Source organism: Pteronotus mesoamericanus, unplaced genomic scaffold (genome assembly GCF_021234165.1).
Source record: "Pteronotus mesoamericanus isolate MK-2021 breed Mesoamerican mustached bat unplaced genomic scaffold, CSHL_Meso_final contig_101, whole genome shotgun sequence".
NCBI classification, from domain to species: Eukaryota; Metazoa; Chordata; class Mammalia; order Chiroptera; family Mormoopidae; genus Pteronotus; species Pteronotus mesoamericanus.
Window position 1 is genome coordinate 10,878,469 of NW_026555001.1, and position 12,897 is coordinate 10,891,365.

General features: G+C 39.5%; 1 protein-coding gene across 11 annotated transcripts in view; it reads right to left on the minus strand.

Moving 5' to 3' along the window:
• The window catches only part of LTBP1 (latent transforming growth factor beta binding protein 1), a 367,328-nt gene that overhangs the window by 75,616 nt on the left and 278,815 nt on the right, over nucleotides 1-12,897 (minus strand). For all 11 annotated transcript variants that reach the window (XM_054567953.1, XM_054567945.1, XM_054567984.1 and 8 more), the window contains 3 exons: nucleotides 11,949-12,071; nucleotides 5,763-5,885; nucleotides 3,461-3,583 (listed from right to left, as the gene is read on the minus strand). In XM_054567953.1, coding sequence (XP_054423928.1) covers nucleotides 3,461-3,583; nucleotides 5,763-5,885; nucleotides 11,949-12,071 — 369 coding nt within the window. The remainder of the gene's footprint in view (nucleotides 1-3,460; nucleotides 3,584-5,762; nucleotides 5,886-11,948; nucleotides 12,072-12,897) is intronic.

The window sequence follows — 12,897 nt, forward strand, 5'->3', positions numbered from 1 at the left end:
ATAGACTTTAAAACTCAGTGCATTATGTTAGAGTCTGGTTTAGTTTTTTTTAAAAATTTTTTTGCAAGGCCTCTATCTTCAAACACAAAAGAAACGAATAAACTAACAAACAAACAAAGTATGTTGAGCATTAAGAGTCCAGCAAGGGACTGTACCGCGTGGCCACCTAGGGTGGTGTTAAATACAAGACTCCTTTCAGGAGCAGGGCAACGGGCTTTAAGGAAGGCAACAGCCAATCTTGGTCACCCCTCCACTGAGACTTTGTCTGTCAAAGTTACCCATGGCCTCCACTTGGCGAGATCCCACGGTTAACCTTTGGTCCATGTCTGACGTAGTTCCCCACTTGCCCCTCTGAAATACTTTCTTCTCCAAGATTCTGCTTTTCCTCTTTTCCCACTGGCCACTTTTCTCAGTCCCCTTGCTCACTCCCACCTAACTCCTCACTTCTCAATGCTGCAGGACCCAGGACTCAGCCTCTGGACCTCTCCTCTCTTCTAGCTACACTCAGTTGCCTTGGTGACATCTTCCAATTTCATGGGTTTGTTTTTTTTTAAAGATTTTATTTATTTATTTTTAGAGAGGGTAAGGGGGGGAGAAAGAGAGGGAGAGAAACATCAATGTGTGGTTGCCTCTCACAAATCCCCTACTGGGGGCCTGGCCTGCAACCCAGGCATGTGTCCTGACTAGGAATCAAACCAGCCACCCTTTGGTTTGCACGCTGGCGCTCAATCCACTGAGCCACACCAGCCAGGGCCAATTTCATGGTTTTAAACACTGTCTATATGCTGATGATGCCCAGCCCAAAACTCACTGCTGAATTCCAAAGGCACAGGTCCAACTGCCTCTCAGATATCTTTCTCTGAATACTCATCATAAGCATCATAAATTTAAACTGCCCCAGTCGAGCTCCTAATCTCTTCCACAAAGCTTGCTCTTGGAGGACCTTGCACCTGCTGTTCCTTTGAACCAAATGCTCTTCCCATAAATAATCCAATGACATCATTTCAGGGGAGCCTCTGCTTGCCTCCTCATTTAAAATCACTACCCTCCTTCCCTCAGCACTTGCTATATACACCTCCCTTTTATTTTTCTCCATCACATTTATTTCCATTTAATAAACTATCTCTTTTACTTACTCATCAAGTTTATTGTTATCTCCGTTACTACAATGTAAGCTCTATAAGGGTAGGAATTTTTGTCTGTTTGGTTTATTACTAGTGCTATAATGTCTCATGCCTACAATAAATATTTGTTGAACAAATGTATAAAATGAATGATTCTGACAAGGAAAGAAATACTATCACTTCTTCCCACCTTTGTTGATTTGGTCCACAAGAAATGACTGAGGAAGGGGCCACAGGAAGTCAGAGTAGGTTATTAATCTTTTCCTGAGGCTTTGCAAAGGATTGGCAAGAGGCAGCCACAGCGGGAGGCAGGGAAGGTGCTACAACAGACATGGAACTGGGGACTGTGCCTGGAAGGGGAACAAGTCAGAGGCAGAGCCTGTGAAGGTGGAAATGCCTGGACCTCTACGAACCAGGACAACTGGAGTAATCCCATGATCTTAGACAACGGGGCTATTGAGCGGAGTCAGTAGCACCCAGAAATGAGCACAACCCTTGGGCTTCTGACTCGATGTGGAAGGCTGGCAGGACTGCAGGATAACTCTAAGAAAACAACATCTTTGCCAGGATTAGTAGAGAAAAACTACACATGTAAATATAAAAGCCAACAAGAAAGATGGCTCTTCTTCCCGCAGCTGTGAGAGGCATGTGAACCATCGCAGCTCAGTTAATTACAGCTAAATACACTGGGGAAGCTCAGGAATTAGCAGGCTGAAGTGCTAATATAGTTTCAAAGGGAGCTCTGACTTAGCTGGATGGACTCCAGTCCTATTTATAACCTAGAACAGTAGGGAAATTAGCCCTGACTTCAGGAAAAACAGAACTGATAATATATTCCAAAAGACACTTTCTCATGGAACATAACAGTCTCTTATAAACATATATATTAATAATGATGAGCAAGTTGGCTAAACAGTTTTTGTTTGGCTTTTCATGCAATGGATGTTTTTAAACTAAAAATCTTGGACTTCTGAAAGGTGGTTACATGTAGTAACAGCGGAAATAGAGGAACGTGCCCTTAGATAAGAACCCATTACCCCAAACTGAATCAACCGCTTGGTCAACCTCTGGGCCAGGCCAGGATTAGGGCAGAAGGCTTTCAGGGCCAGAGCATGTGCGCTGCCACCGGCTGACTTCACAACAGGCTCTCCCATGACTAGCTCCCCCCAACAAGGCTGCCTCTCCCACTGTGGAACAGCACTGTGTTGGATCATTGACATTTACCCATATGTTACAGAGTTCTCCAAACACGATCTTTCACACAATCAACTTTTAATATATTGATTTATCATTCATTTGACCACTTGTTTATTTTTCAATAGGTATGTCAATTACAACTTTTCAGTGGTATTAACAGACCTTTACCACTTTAGGGTAAAATCCTAGGAGCAGATTTACTGATTCAACAATAACGCATATTTTAAGGCCCCTGAAACTGCCCAAACTGTCCTCCAGGAGGGTTGTGACTGCTTGTGCCATGCTCTCTGGGCAGAGAGGCAGGAGGCTATGAAGTACAATACAATGGCTCTTTCCTAGACGATGCGATTGGGAAGTGAAAAGAGTACCTGGGGCCATTGAAATGTGGGCCATAAACCATTCACTAAAAAATTCATCCACTGTGGGGTTCAGACCCTCACTCAAGACTCTCACGCTCCATGTGGGGCTCAGACCTGCCACGTTCACATTTCACAACTGACAGGGTCAAAATGCAGCTAACTCAGCAGGGGGGTTAGGAAGAAACTATCACTTCGATGGATACAAAAATCAGACAGAAGTCACAAGCGACAGACCCGTGGCAGACTGGTTCAGCAGCCCTGACTACTTCAGAGCGGCTCTCAACCGCAGCAGGTAGTGAAAGCAGCTAACGCCCGCACAATGCTGTATCCGGTGGGGATCTTTCAGAAATATTTTATGCAAAAGGCTCCAAATTGAACTAATGTTTGGTTCTCAAAAACTTTCCAGTCGTCTGCAAAATTAATATGGGTTTACTCACGTGGAACACTTGGATGCTGGTGCTGCATAAATAAGGCTACAATTCAGAACTCCACACCCAGGACTGCAAGGCATCCACAGATGAGAAAGGCTATACTGGTCCTTTACTCCTTTAGGTGCCACGGTTCTTCTAAAAACCAGCTCCAAGCAGCACACAGAAAACCCCAATTCCACTCCTTTCTTTGCATTATTTGTGTGACCGTGGGGAAATACTTTGCAGGGACCTAATGCCCTCATCTGTGAAGTCCAAAAAGGTTGGGCTTGAGGACAGAAGACTGGGCTAACATCCAGCTCTCCCTCGGATTCTGGCATTTTCGGATGCTGAAATCAGGCGCAACTCTCACCTTCGCAGTGGTCACCGAGGGCGGACGTTCTGTAACCCTGGTCGCAGACGCAGCGGAAGGAGCCCTCCGTGTTCCTGCACTGCCCATTGGCGCAGAGGTGCCGGCGCTGGCATTCATCAATATCTGGGCGCAGAGAGGAGACAAGAGCCGCGGAAGCGATGCTTTCAGAGCATGTCTACTCAATCGTGCAAAGGAAGTTTATAAGCTCCCTGGTTTATAGTGAACTTAGATGGGTTTTTCACTTTGTGAATTAAACTACACTCTAGTAAAAAGTCATTAATCCCCAAGTAGGGAAAAATCCAGATGAATTTAAAAATTTAATCAATGTGTTAAGAACCTGTACATATGCATCCCACTGTTCATGGAGGAGCGGCAAATATTTTGCTGGAATCTGTGAGCCTCCACTAAACATCTCAGTTTTCTTTTATAGGTTCGACTATAACACTCTGTAATAGTCAACTACAGCCCACTGCCTATTACTGTAAATAAAATTTTATTGGATAAAGGCGCCACAGATTCATTTACTGTTTGGCCCTTTACTCTGACCCTGACTGAAAGCCTCATTTCTTTTTCACTGATTTACCTTCATCCCCCTAGTCACCAGGCTTCTGGTTCCATGTCTCTCACTAACAATGATTTTCGGGACAAATCTAACGGCCTTTGGCTCCTCTCAGCTCATCTGATGTGTACATTAACAATGAATCTCTCTTCCTTGTCACCCTTATCCCTGGCTGAGAGATTATTTGTTCTATAACCACAGGCCTGAGCTCAGGCTCAGACACATTCTTGCATCATATCCACACATAAAAGGCACAATAATATATTGCACATACGCAACTAGATTGAACTTCATTATTACATTTTAATTATTCATCGTTAATCTAATTTTCTTCATTAGATTTTAAGATTCCTGAGAGTAAGGACTATGTCTCCCATAGCCTTTATTATTTCTTAGATGACCTGGCGTTTTATAATTAGCAGACATTGAATTCATGTTTGTTGGTAGACTTTGTAGCAGTTGAGTATATTTATCTACTTTTGGCAATGTGATTCTGTGGGTTAACACAAGCACTGGTTTCCACCAGGACCCTATACCACTGCTCTCTCCGGCTCTGATTAATAACATCCTTTTGGTTATCACAGCATTTCTCACCTAACACTGGCGTGCCCCTATTGATAGTCTGGTAGGTGGTCCTGCATGAATCTGACTTTTCTTTGGTAGTGATATCACAGGCTCTTCTAAAGAAAGGATCATGACTATTATTGCCTTCTTATAGTATGTGTAGACTTCTGCTCTTATATACATTCATCTGTAGTTTTCTCTGCATGGTAGGCCTTTGATAAATGCTTAGCTAATTGGAGCCAGGAGTCATAAAAATATAAAACTTTGAAAGGGACTCATAGAATCCAGAACCAATTACTTTATTTACCTGTGTATGTGAGTGTGCCTGTGTGTGCTCTAATATTCTCCATTTTTAGACTAGGTATTGTAAAGACTTCCTACAAAGGGATAATTGGGAAAGTTACCATAATATTGGCAGATCCTTTTGCAGTACCACCAAATATTTTCTCTCTTATAACACCATCATTACTCATTAAACATTCAAATGTTACACACAAACATGAATATGATTTGTTCCCTTATAATAAAACTGAACTTGTACAGTGTGTGTTCTGTTCTTTAATAAATGGCATTTCAAGAACTCTAGATACTTGTATTTGTCACAGATGATAACATAATACCATAAGGCATATAATTACTGGGAACTGATTTTGTATTTGGTTCAATTAAATTTAAGTCTGAGGATAAACTCAGCAAGGTCAAAAATCCTCACTATCTGCTGTAGGAATAGGACATATTTCACAAACTTTATCCCTGAGTAAAAAAGGAACACTATTTCGGTCTTGCTGAATAGCCTTCTTTAGTGATTTTTTTTTTTAAATAAAAGGAAACATTTTATAAAGCTGAATACCCATGCAAGCTAAGGTCATTAACATTCCACAGCATATACCAGGCTGATACACTGACCTAACTGCAGGAATCCTGGCGTGTCAAACTTTCATATGCATTTAATAGAATTGATTTTCTGTAGTAAGGAATTACAGAGTGATGTAATTTTTCTTACCGATACTGATGCTCAACCACTGATCATTAATGACATATTTTTCAAATTTAAAACTTGTTTCACCCTGTCTTATTGATCTTCCAATCACCTATGTAGTTTCTCAAAGATACATTCACATTTTCCAGGCCAGGCACCTGAAACTAAGATCTCAGGGGTCCACCCTGCCACACTCCTACCTTCACACTGGTCTTTCGCAGCGGACAGCTGGTAGCCCTGCCCACAGGTGCACCTGAAGGAGCCGTCGGTGTTCTTGCACTGCCCATTCATGCACAGGTTGCCTTGCTGACATTCATCTATGTCTGGAAACACACAGGATGACAACTGTTTTAAATCAGGTCATATCAGAAGATGCACTTAGCTCAACTCTGAGACTGGAAACCAAGCTACTGCCCTCGAGGCATTCCATTTCCAGCTTCACCCTGTAAGGCATGGCCCACAAAAGCAAAAAAAAAATTCTGTAAATTAAAAAAAAAAGGGGGGGGGGACAATCCAGGAGAATGTAATGTTCCCCACAGTGAATTCTGAGATTATCACTACAAAAATGATAGCGCTTTCTATATGAGACACTATAAATTTTAGTGTGATTCGGCCCACTCATGTTCTTCATACCAACTTAGTAACAGAACTGCAGAATGGAAATAGTTACAAATAGATGATAAATTTATGAGCAAGTTAAAGCTACTTTTAATATAACATAAAGCCCTTTGCCATCTCTCCCATATTTGGCTATAGCAGAAACACAATATAAAATATTTTAGAGTTGAAAATAGAAAACAGAAGCTCAAGTGCAAAATAACGAAAACTGGCAGTTTGTAGACCTGTAGAATGTCATGAAAGAAGGTGGAACTAAGACTCTACCAAGAATTTTAAAAACAAAACCATATTGTAGGTAGTAATCAAGAGAAATAAACATTTCTACTGTCTTTAGAAGCTTGAAAAAGTTTAAGAACAAACAGTTGTGTTAAAAGACACTGAACTTATTTTTAAAGAAACAAGGAAAGCCAAGTGAAATGATGGAATCATGTTGACAGCTGCTGGAATGTCAAAGAGAAAGTGGTGGAAATTTTTTTAATGCCATGATTAAACATAAAGTTACTGACTGAGAAAGAATATAACTCGTTATAAATGTTCTAGGAAATGCCACGTATACAAATTTATACAACTGAAGAGCGGACTGGCCTCACTGATAACTTGAGAACATTTGCCGCAGTAGAGTTAGTTTTTGAAATGGTTTTGCTTGGCCATTAGGTTGTTCTGAATAATTACATAATTCAGTCTTGAACAGAAGAAAACCACACCAGCCCTTTGTACTCAGAGGGGGAGAAAGGAGCCCTAACCTAAAAAGAACAGAATGTGTTTTAAAGAAACCAACTCCTAGCAATCAATGTCTGACTATTGTCGTCTTCCAAAAATATATTTAAAATGCATATAAAAGTTTTCCCCAGGAGAACTCAATTGGCTGTACAGTCCTTCCCCTTAAGCTATTAGTGACAATTACATGTTTCCTGAGCAAAGTTGCATTTCTTAACCTCTAGGGAGGCATTAACTTTTTAAATTTTATCCTGATATAAGCAAGATCTCAGTTTATCCTATATTTCCTAAAAAATTAAACTCACAAACTATTAATCTAATTGAAATGCAGGAATTTGTTTCTTATTCATTTAATGTTACAGAGAAATTGGTTTACTAGAAATTTTTGTTTCACTGGTTGTATTATTGATTTCTTCTATTTATAAGTAAGTCCTGGTTGCCAACTATTGACTACCAAAAGAGAAATTAAAGAAGTGAGCTGAATTTTATTTTAAGAATTATTTTATACCTTTCCAACACTATACGCCTATTAGCTTTAGAAGTGGTCGGCAGCAAAGAACATCCTACACCATATTTCCTTTCAGCACATTCTAAAAAATACCTGAGATCTCTCTGTTCAAGAACTTAAGACCAACAACAGCTCATGTAGCTGGTTGATCTCAAGTAATGTCTAACAACATTTTTGGTGCCTTGGACTCTTTTTGACTTTCTCAAAGAAGATGACAAATTACGCATCCCCACGCGAAGATGTCTGCCACAAGAACAGACCCTCCAGGCCAAGTTTGGTCAGGGTAAGCCAGACATCGTACGTAAGTTCTTCATTTAAATTGGGAAGGCGGTCAAAAGTAATTCATTATAAGCAATGACATACACATTTGGAATAACTTGAGGCAACCCAGTTATCTTGTATAAGGTGATCTTTGAGTCTTTAAAATAACTGAGGGGGAAGAGAGGCAGTTTAATTCTACAGATAAAAAAGGCATTTTACTTTTCAGATGAGGGACAAAATTTCTACAATACAAGGAAGCTTTCTAATAAAACAGGCAAGCGCGGTAAATATCTTCTCTCCTTTGTGCCAAGAGATGAAAAGAAAATACTATTCCCTGTGAAAGGTAATGGAGGGACTTTTTGCACATATTTGTATGACAAGTCCAGGTCAGAGTTAAAATAGAGACTACCTCTTGTTATTTATAAACTTAGGACATAGAGTGCTAAAATGTACAGATGCAAAGAGATACAAAGAGACAGATACAAAAAGATACAAAGAAACAAGTAGAAATAAATTAATACATTAGGTCATGTATTTACAACTTGATAAAGGTTGACAGTACATTTACTGAGGTGAAGACAGAGTCAGTATTGAGAATCATCAATAGTGTAAGATTAGCAGAGTTGTTGGAATGTTGGAAAAGAGATTTATGATCTGGGAAGATTTATGATATGGGAAGAATGTGATATCTATGAGCCGCTGTGGTTTAGGAAAGATTATGACATAATTAAAGAAAAAGGATGCTACATAGTTTATTGCTGTAAAAAGGGAGGGCTTTGATCGGTGAGGAAGGAAAGCATTTAGTGTACTGTAGGGTTCTGAAGCAGAAGTTGGGGGCCTTGCTTGATTGTGCCCCAGACTGTAATGGAAAGACACCAGGAGAATTGGGGCAGAGGACAAGGGTAAGTAGCAAGCGGAGGTAACAGCTATGTCCCACCTCCAACCTTTGACATGTGCTGTTTCCCCTGCCTGTTGAATGTTTCTTTCCTTCATGTTCAATATGCTTAGACCAAGTTCAAACAGCAACATCTCTGTGAAGCTATCACAGAAGCACGCAAGCAGAACTAGTCACACATTTTGGGGTTTTAACAGAACTTTGTACCTGCCTACACATAGTTTGGCAAATAGCATCATTATCAACTACATTATCAACTACAATGCGTCATGTTCTGCCCCTACATTAGCTCATTCTCTATGGATTACTTCTGTTCCTGTATTCTCTTGCATAATCCTCACATTAATCCAGTAGGAAGCATTACTGTTGCCTTTTTTTGCAGATGAGCAAGTAAGGCTTAGCAAAGTAAGAGAATTTATCCAAGCTTATGCTTCTGAAAGTCCAAGCTAGATAGAATCTGATATACTGCATTTTATCTTTTTAAATTAAATTCCAGATTTTATTTAGATTTCACCAGAGTTTCCATTCATGTTGTGTTCCAGGATTCAATTCAGGGTACCACACTGTATTTAGGGGTCTTGTCTCCCCAGTCAGTCTTTCCTTGTGTTTCTTGTTCTCTTGTTTTCTCTTGATGGTGGGGGCTAGAATCCAGTAGAACATCCCCAATCTGGATTTGTCTACTGTTTTTCTCAGGATTAGACAGGAGCTGCGGGCACAGAGGTGAAGTACCCTAGTCCTCACAGTATCATGGGTACATGACACTCACATGACATCACTTGGTACTTTATTATCTATACTTATCTGTTGCAGGTTTGCATCTCTTCCAAGGAGTAAAAGTTCTCTGAGAGATTTTATCCTGTCAGTAACATCTGCAGTTGAACACAGTGCCTGGAACATGTTGGATCCTTGATAGACCAGAGAGGAAGAAAAGGAAGGATGGAGAGAGGCTTCTCTGCAGCCCAGCAGAGTGCCACACAGACTGAAAAATTTCAGTGTTCCTAGGGTCGCGGCAACTGATGGTGTGAATCCTGGGGTTCCAGGGAGACCCATTAGAGAGGAACAGCCCAGCTAGGATGGCAATGACCAGGAATAAGAGAGTGGCCATGAGTCATTCATTCAACATTAAAATGTTGGGAGTCCAATCCCAACATTTCAGGGATGATGTAGGATCTTAAAATCTGAGATGATTTAGCCAAGGTTGTATGGCGAACCCCTGGAAGAACCATGGCTCAGGTGAGCAGGGAGGGAGAAGATGGGTGTGCAAGGGTGTGCAAGGCAGGATAATCGTGAGCAGGGGCTTGGGTCAAAATAAGCACAGAATATTCGTAGGGCAGTGGGAACAGCGATTTGGATGGGTTAGAGGATGCAGGCTGAAGAAAACAGTAGTGACCAATAAATCTGGACCATGAAGGCTGGCACAGATCACAAGAGTTTTCAGGAATAAGCCAATGGAAAGCAGCAGGCGGACTGGGAAGAAAGAATACACGTGACAGGATACGACACTAGACTAGAAGTAGCCATCAAATAAAAGTGAACAGTAACTTCTAATGCCCGAGATCTTTACCCACCACTAACCCTGTGTGTAAGGGGAGAAATAATACCTTTCAGACGATTCTCATGTTTAATTTGGTCTGAGATGCCAGGCTTAAGGAATTAGCAGGAAAGTTGTGGATATTGGCCAGGGGGGAAAGGAGTGGCTGGTATTCTGTTGTATGAAGGCTGTAAGGCACCAAATTCAGATGCCAGTGGGAGATGCTTCATTTCACAGGACAGCAGGGCCTCCATCACTGACTGTCTACCACAGTGAGAAATTAACCTTGGGTCCTTCCCTTAGATTGAGACACTTAGGGAAGAAGAACAATTTACTTGTTTTGCTATTTTTTCCTTTTGAAAGAACATGCTTATATGTATAAAAACAGTGGTAGAAAGCAAAAGAAAACAACCCATAGATTTAACTAGAGAAATAATTAAAACCTCTTTAGAAAAAAAGAATTATGAAAAAGAAAATTAGGGAAACCTTATACAAACTATAGCAATATATTGAAAAAATGGTATATGTAACATATGTGCATATATACATAGTTTTGTATAAATTACTATAAAGTGTTCATATACTTTGATTTAAAAACCTGACAAATGGGAAAAGGTAGTAACATAAATTGACACAGAGAGAAAAAAGAAATAACACATCAATAAGGTTAAGTTTCATCAGAAAGGAAAGAGTGGATTTTCAAAAGAGAGGCAGATTCTTTAAGATAAGCTTTCAAATTAGCCCTTATGAGGAAAAAACACTCTAGTGTGAGTTGCATGTCATCGTCCTATGCCTTAATTTACTTTCTACGAAGTAACTCAAAAAGGAACCAGACATGCATATAAATGCATAACTAATATTTGTTAAAGGTTATTATTTATTATAACATAATTATATAATTTAAAATATATTAAGTTCTTATTTAGTAATAAAGTTAATATTTAATAAATAGAAGTGATCAGGACTAAAGGAAATAAAGATAGAAATATTAAACTTTTTAAAATAAAAACATATATTTTAACAATTAGAAATTAGTGTTCTATCAAAATAGTAAAAATCACTCAGAACATTTTATCAATATTTCCACTTTTGTGAATAAAGAAATCCTAAAATTCAGGCATAGGTTCTTTTCTAAAAATGAGACTGTTAAAGGTTTTTTTCCCACATAATAATGAAACGTTGGTAAAAAATATGTTTGTTCAACACCTGAAGAACAACAAGAAAATGGTGATATAGCCATACACTGAAATGTTATGCAGCCTTTAGAAATACTTTTGAAAAGTATTATTAGTGAGATGTTAAATTCTTACATATATTATTAAGCTATAAAAAGCAGAATTCAAAATTATACATAGAGCATAACTATATAAAATATCCATGAGATATAAACATCTATGAATGGGATCATGATATTGCTACCCTATCTTTCTTACCTTTCTACATTTGTTAAATTTTCTACAATGACTGTATGTTATTTTTTAGTAGCAATTTCACTGAGATATATTTCACATACCATGCAATTCACCTATTTAAAGTATGCAATTCAACGTTCTTAGTAGATTCACAGAATTGTGCAACTGCATATATTATTTATATAACCAGAAAAAATTAAATAAACAGATCCATGGTTTATAGATACTCTGTAAAAATACATGGTCTTCCTTTATGTAAATAGATATGGTCTACATTTAACCACGATGAGGAGCTCCTTTCAAAGATGCCGACCAAAATGTGCCCCAAGTGACTCAGGCAAAATGAATGACAGGTAGGGCGGTTCCCCTTTCTAAGGCTAGTTACTCCAATGTGTTCTTCACGGTAGTCCACACCCAGACAGGGCACCTGATCACAGCGCTTACCTTTGCAGTGCTTGTGGTCTGGAGTCGGGGCGTAGCCCTTGTGGCAGGAGCACATGTAGGAGCCTTCCAGGTTGGAGCAGGTACCGTTAGTGCAGACCTTCGGCTCCAGGCACTCATCCACATCTGGAAGAACGTTGCGTGAGGGACAGGGAAATTAAAAAGAGAGAGAGAGAGAGAGAGAGAGAGAGAGAGAGAGAGAGAAAAGAAGTAACACATGAATAAGGTTAAATTTCATTAGAAAGGAAAGAGTAGATTTTCTAAAGAGGGGCAGATTCTTTAATAGAAGTTTTCCATTTAGCCCTTAGGAGGAAAAAAAGTCTGGTGTGAGCTGCATATATGATGCATATGCCTTAATATATATGCATATATGCCACGGCATATAGGATGGTCCTATGCCCTAATTTACTTTTTACAAAGTAAATCAAAAAAGAACCAGACATGCTCGATGAATAAATTCAGTGGAAGGCTTGTTGTACACAGGAGAACAGGAGAGAGCAGTTCTAGAACAACATGTCCTACAAAAGAAAATACCCCAGGGATCAAAGGCGCATCAAGCTCTGATTTACAAAGCAAAAGATATGATTCCTGGCCCAGAGAAACCAAAAAAAAATGTGTAGTAGTAGTAAGGTGAAAAAAACTAATTAAGTCGTATCATAAAAACCAATCTGGGGACAAACAGAAGCCTATCTGGGCAGTTTGAGGGTATGCTATAGGCTGAAAAGGTAGATAAAATAATAATAGCCAATCTTTATCAAGCATTTACTGCATGCAGGCACTGGAAGCTTCACCTATGCTATCTCATTTAATCTTAACAAAATCCAGCTAACCACTTTACGGAGAGGAAGGAGCCAAGACTAAGGGAAGTTCAATAGCTTGCCCAAGGCCACACGATTAGAAAGTGGCGGCTCTGAATCCAGTCAGTGTTAACACCAAAGGCCATCCTTTTACC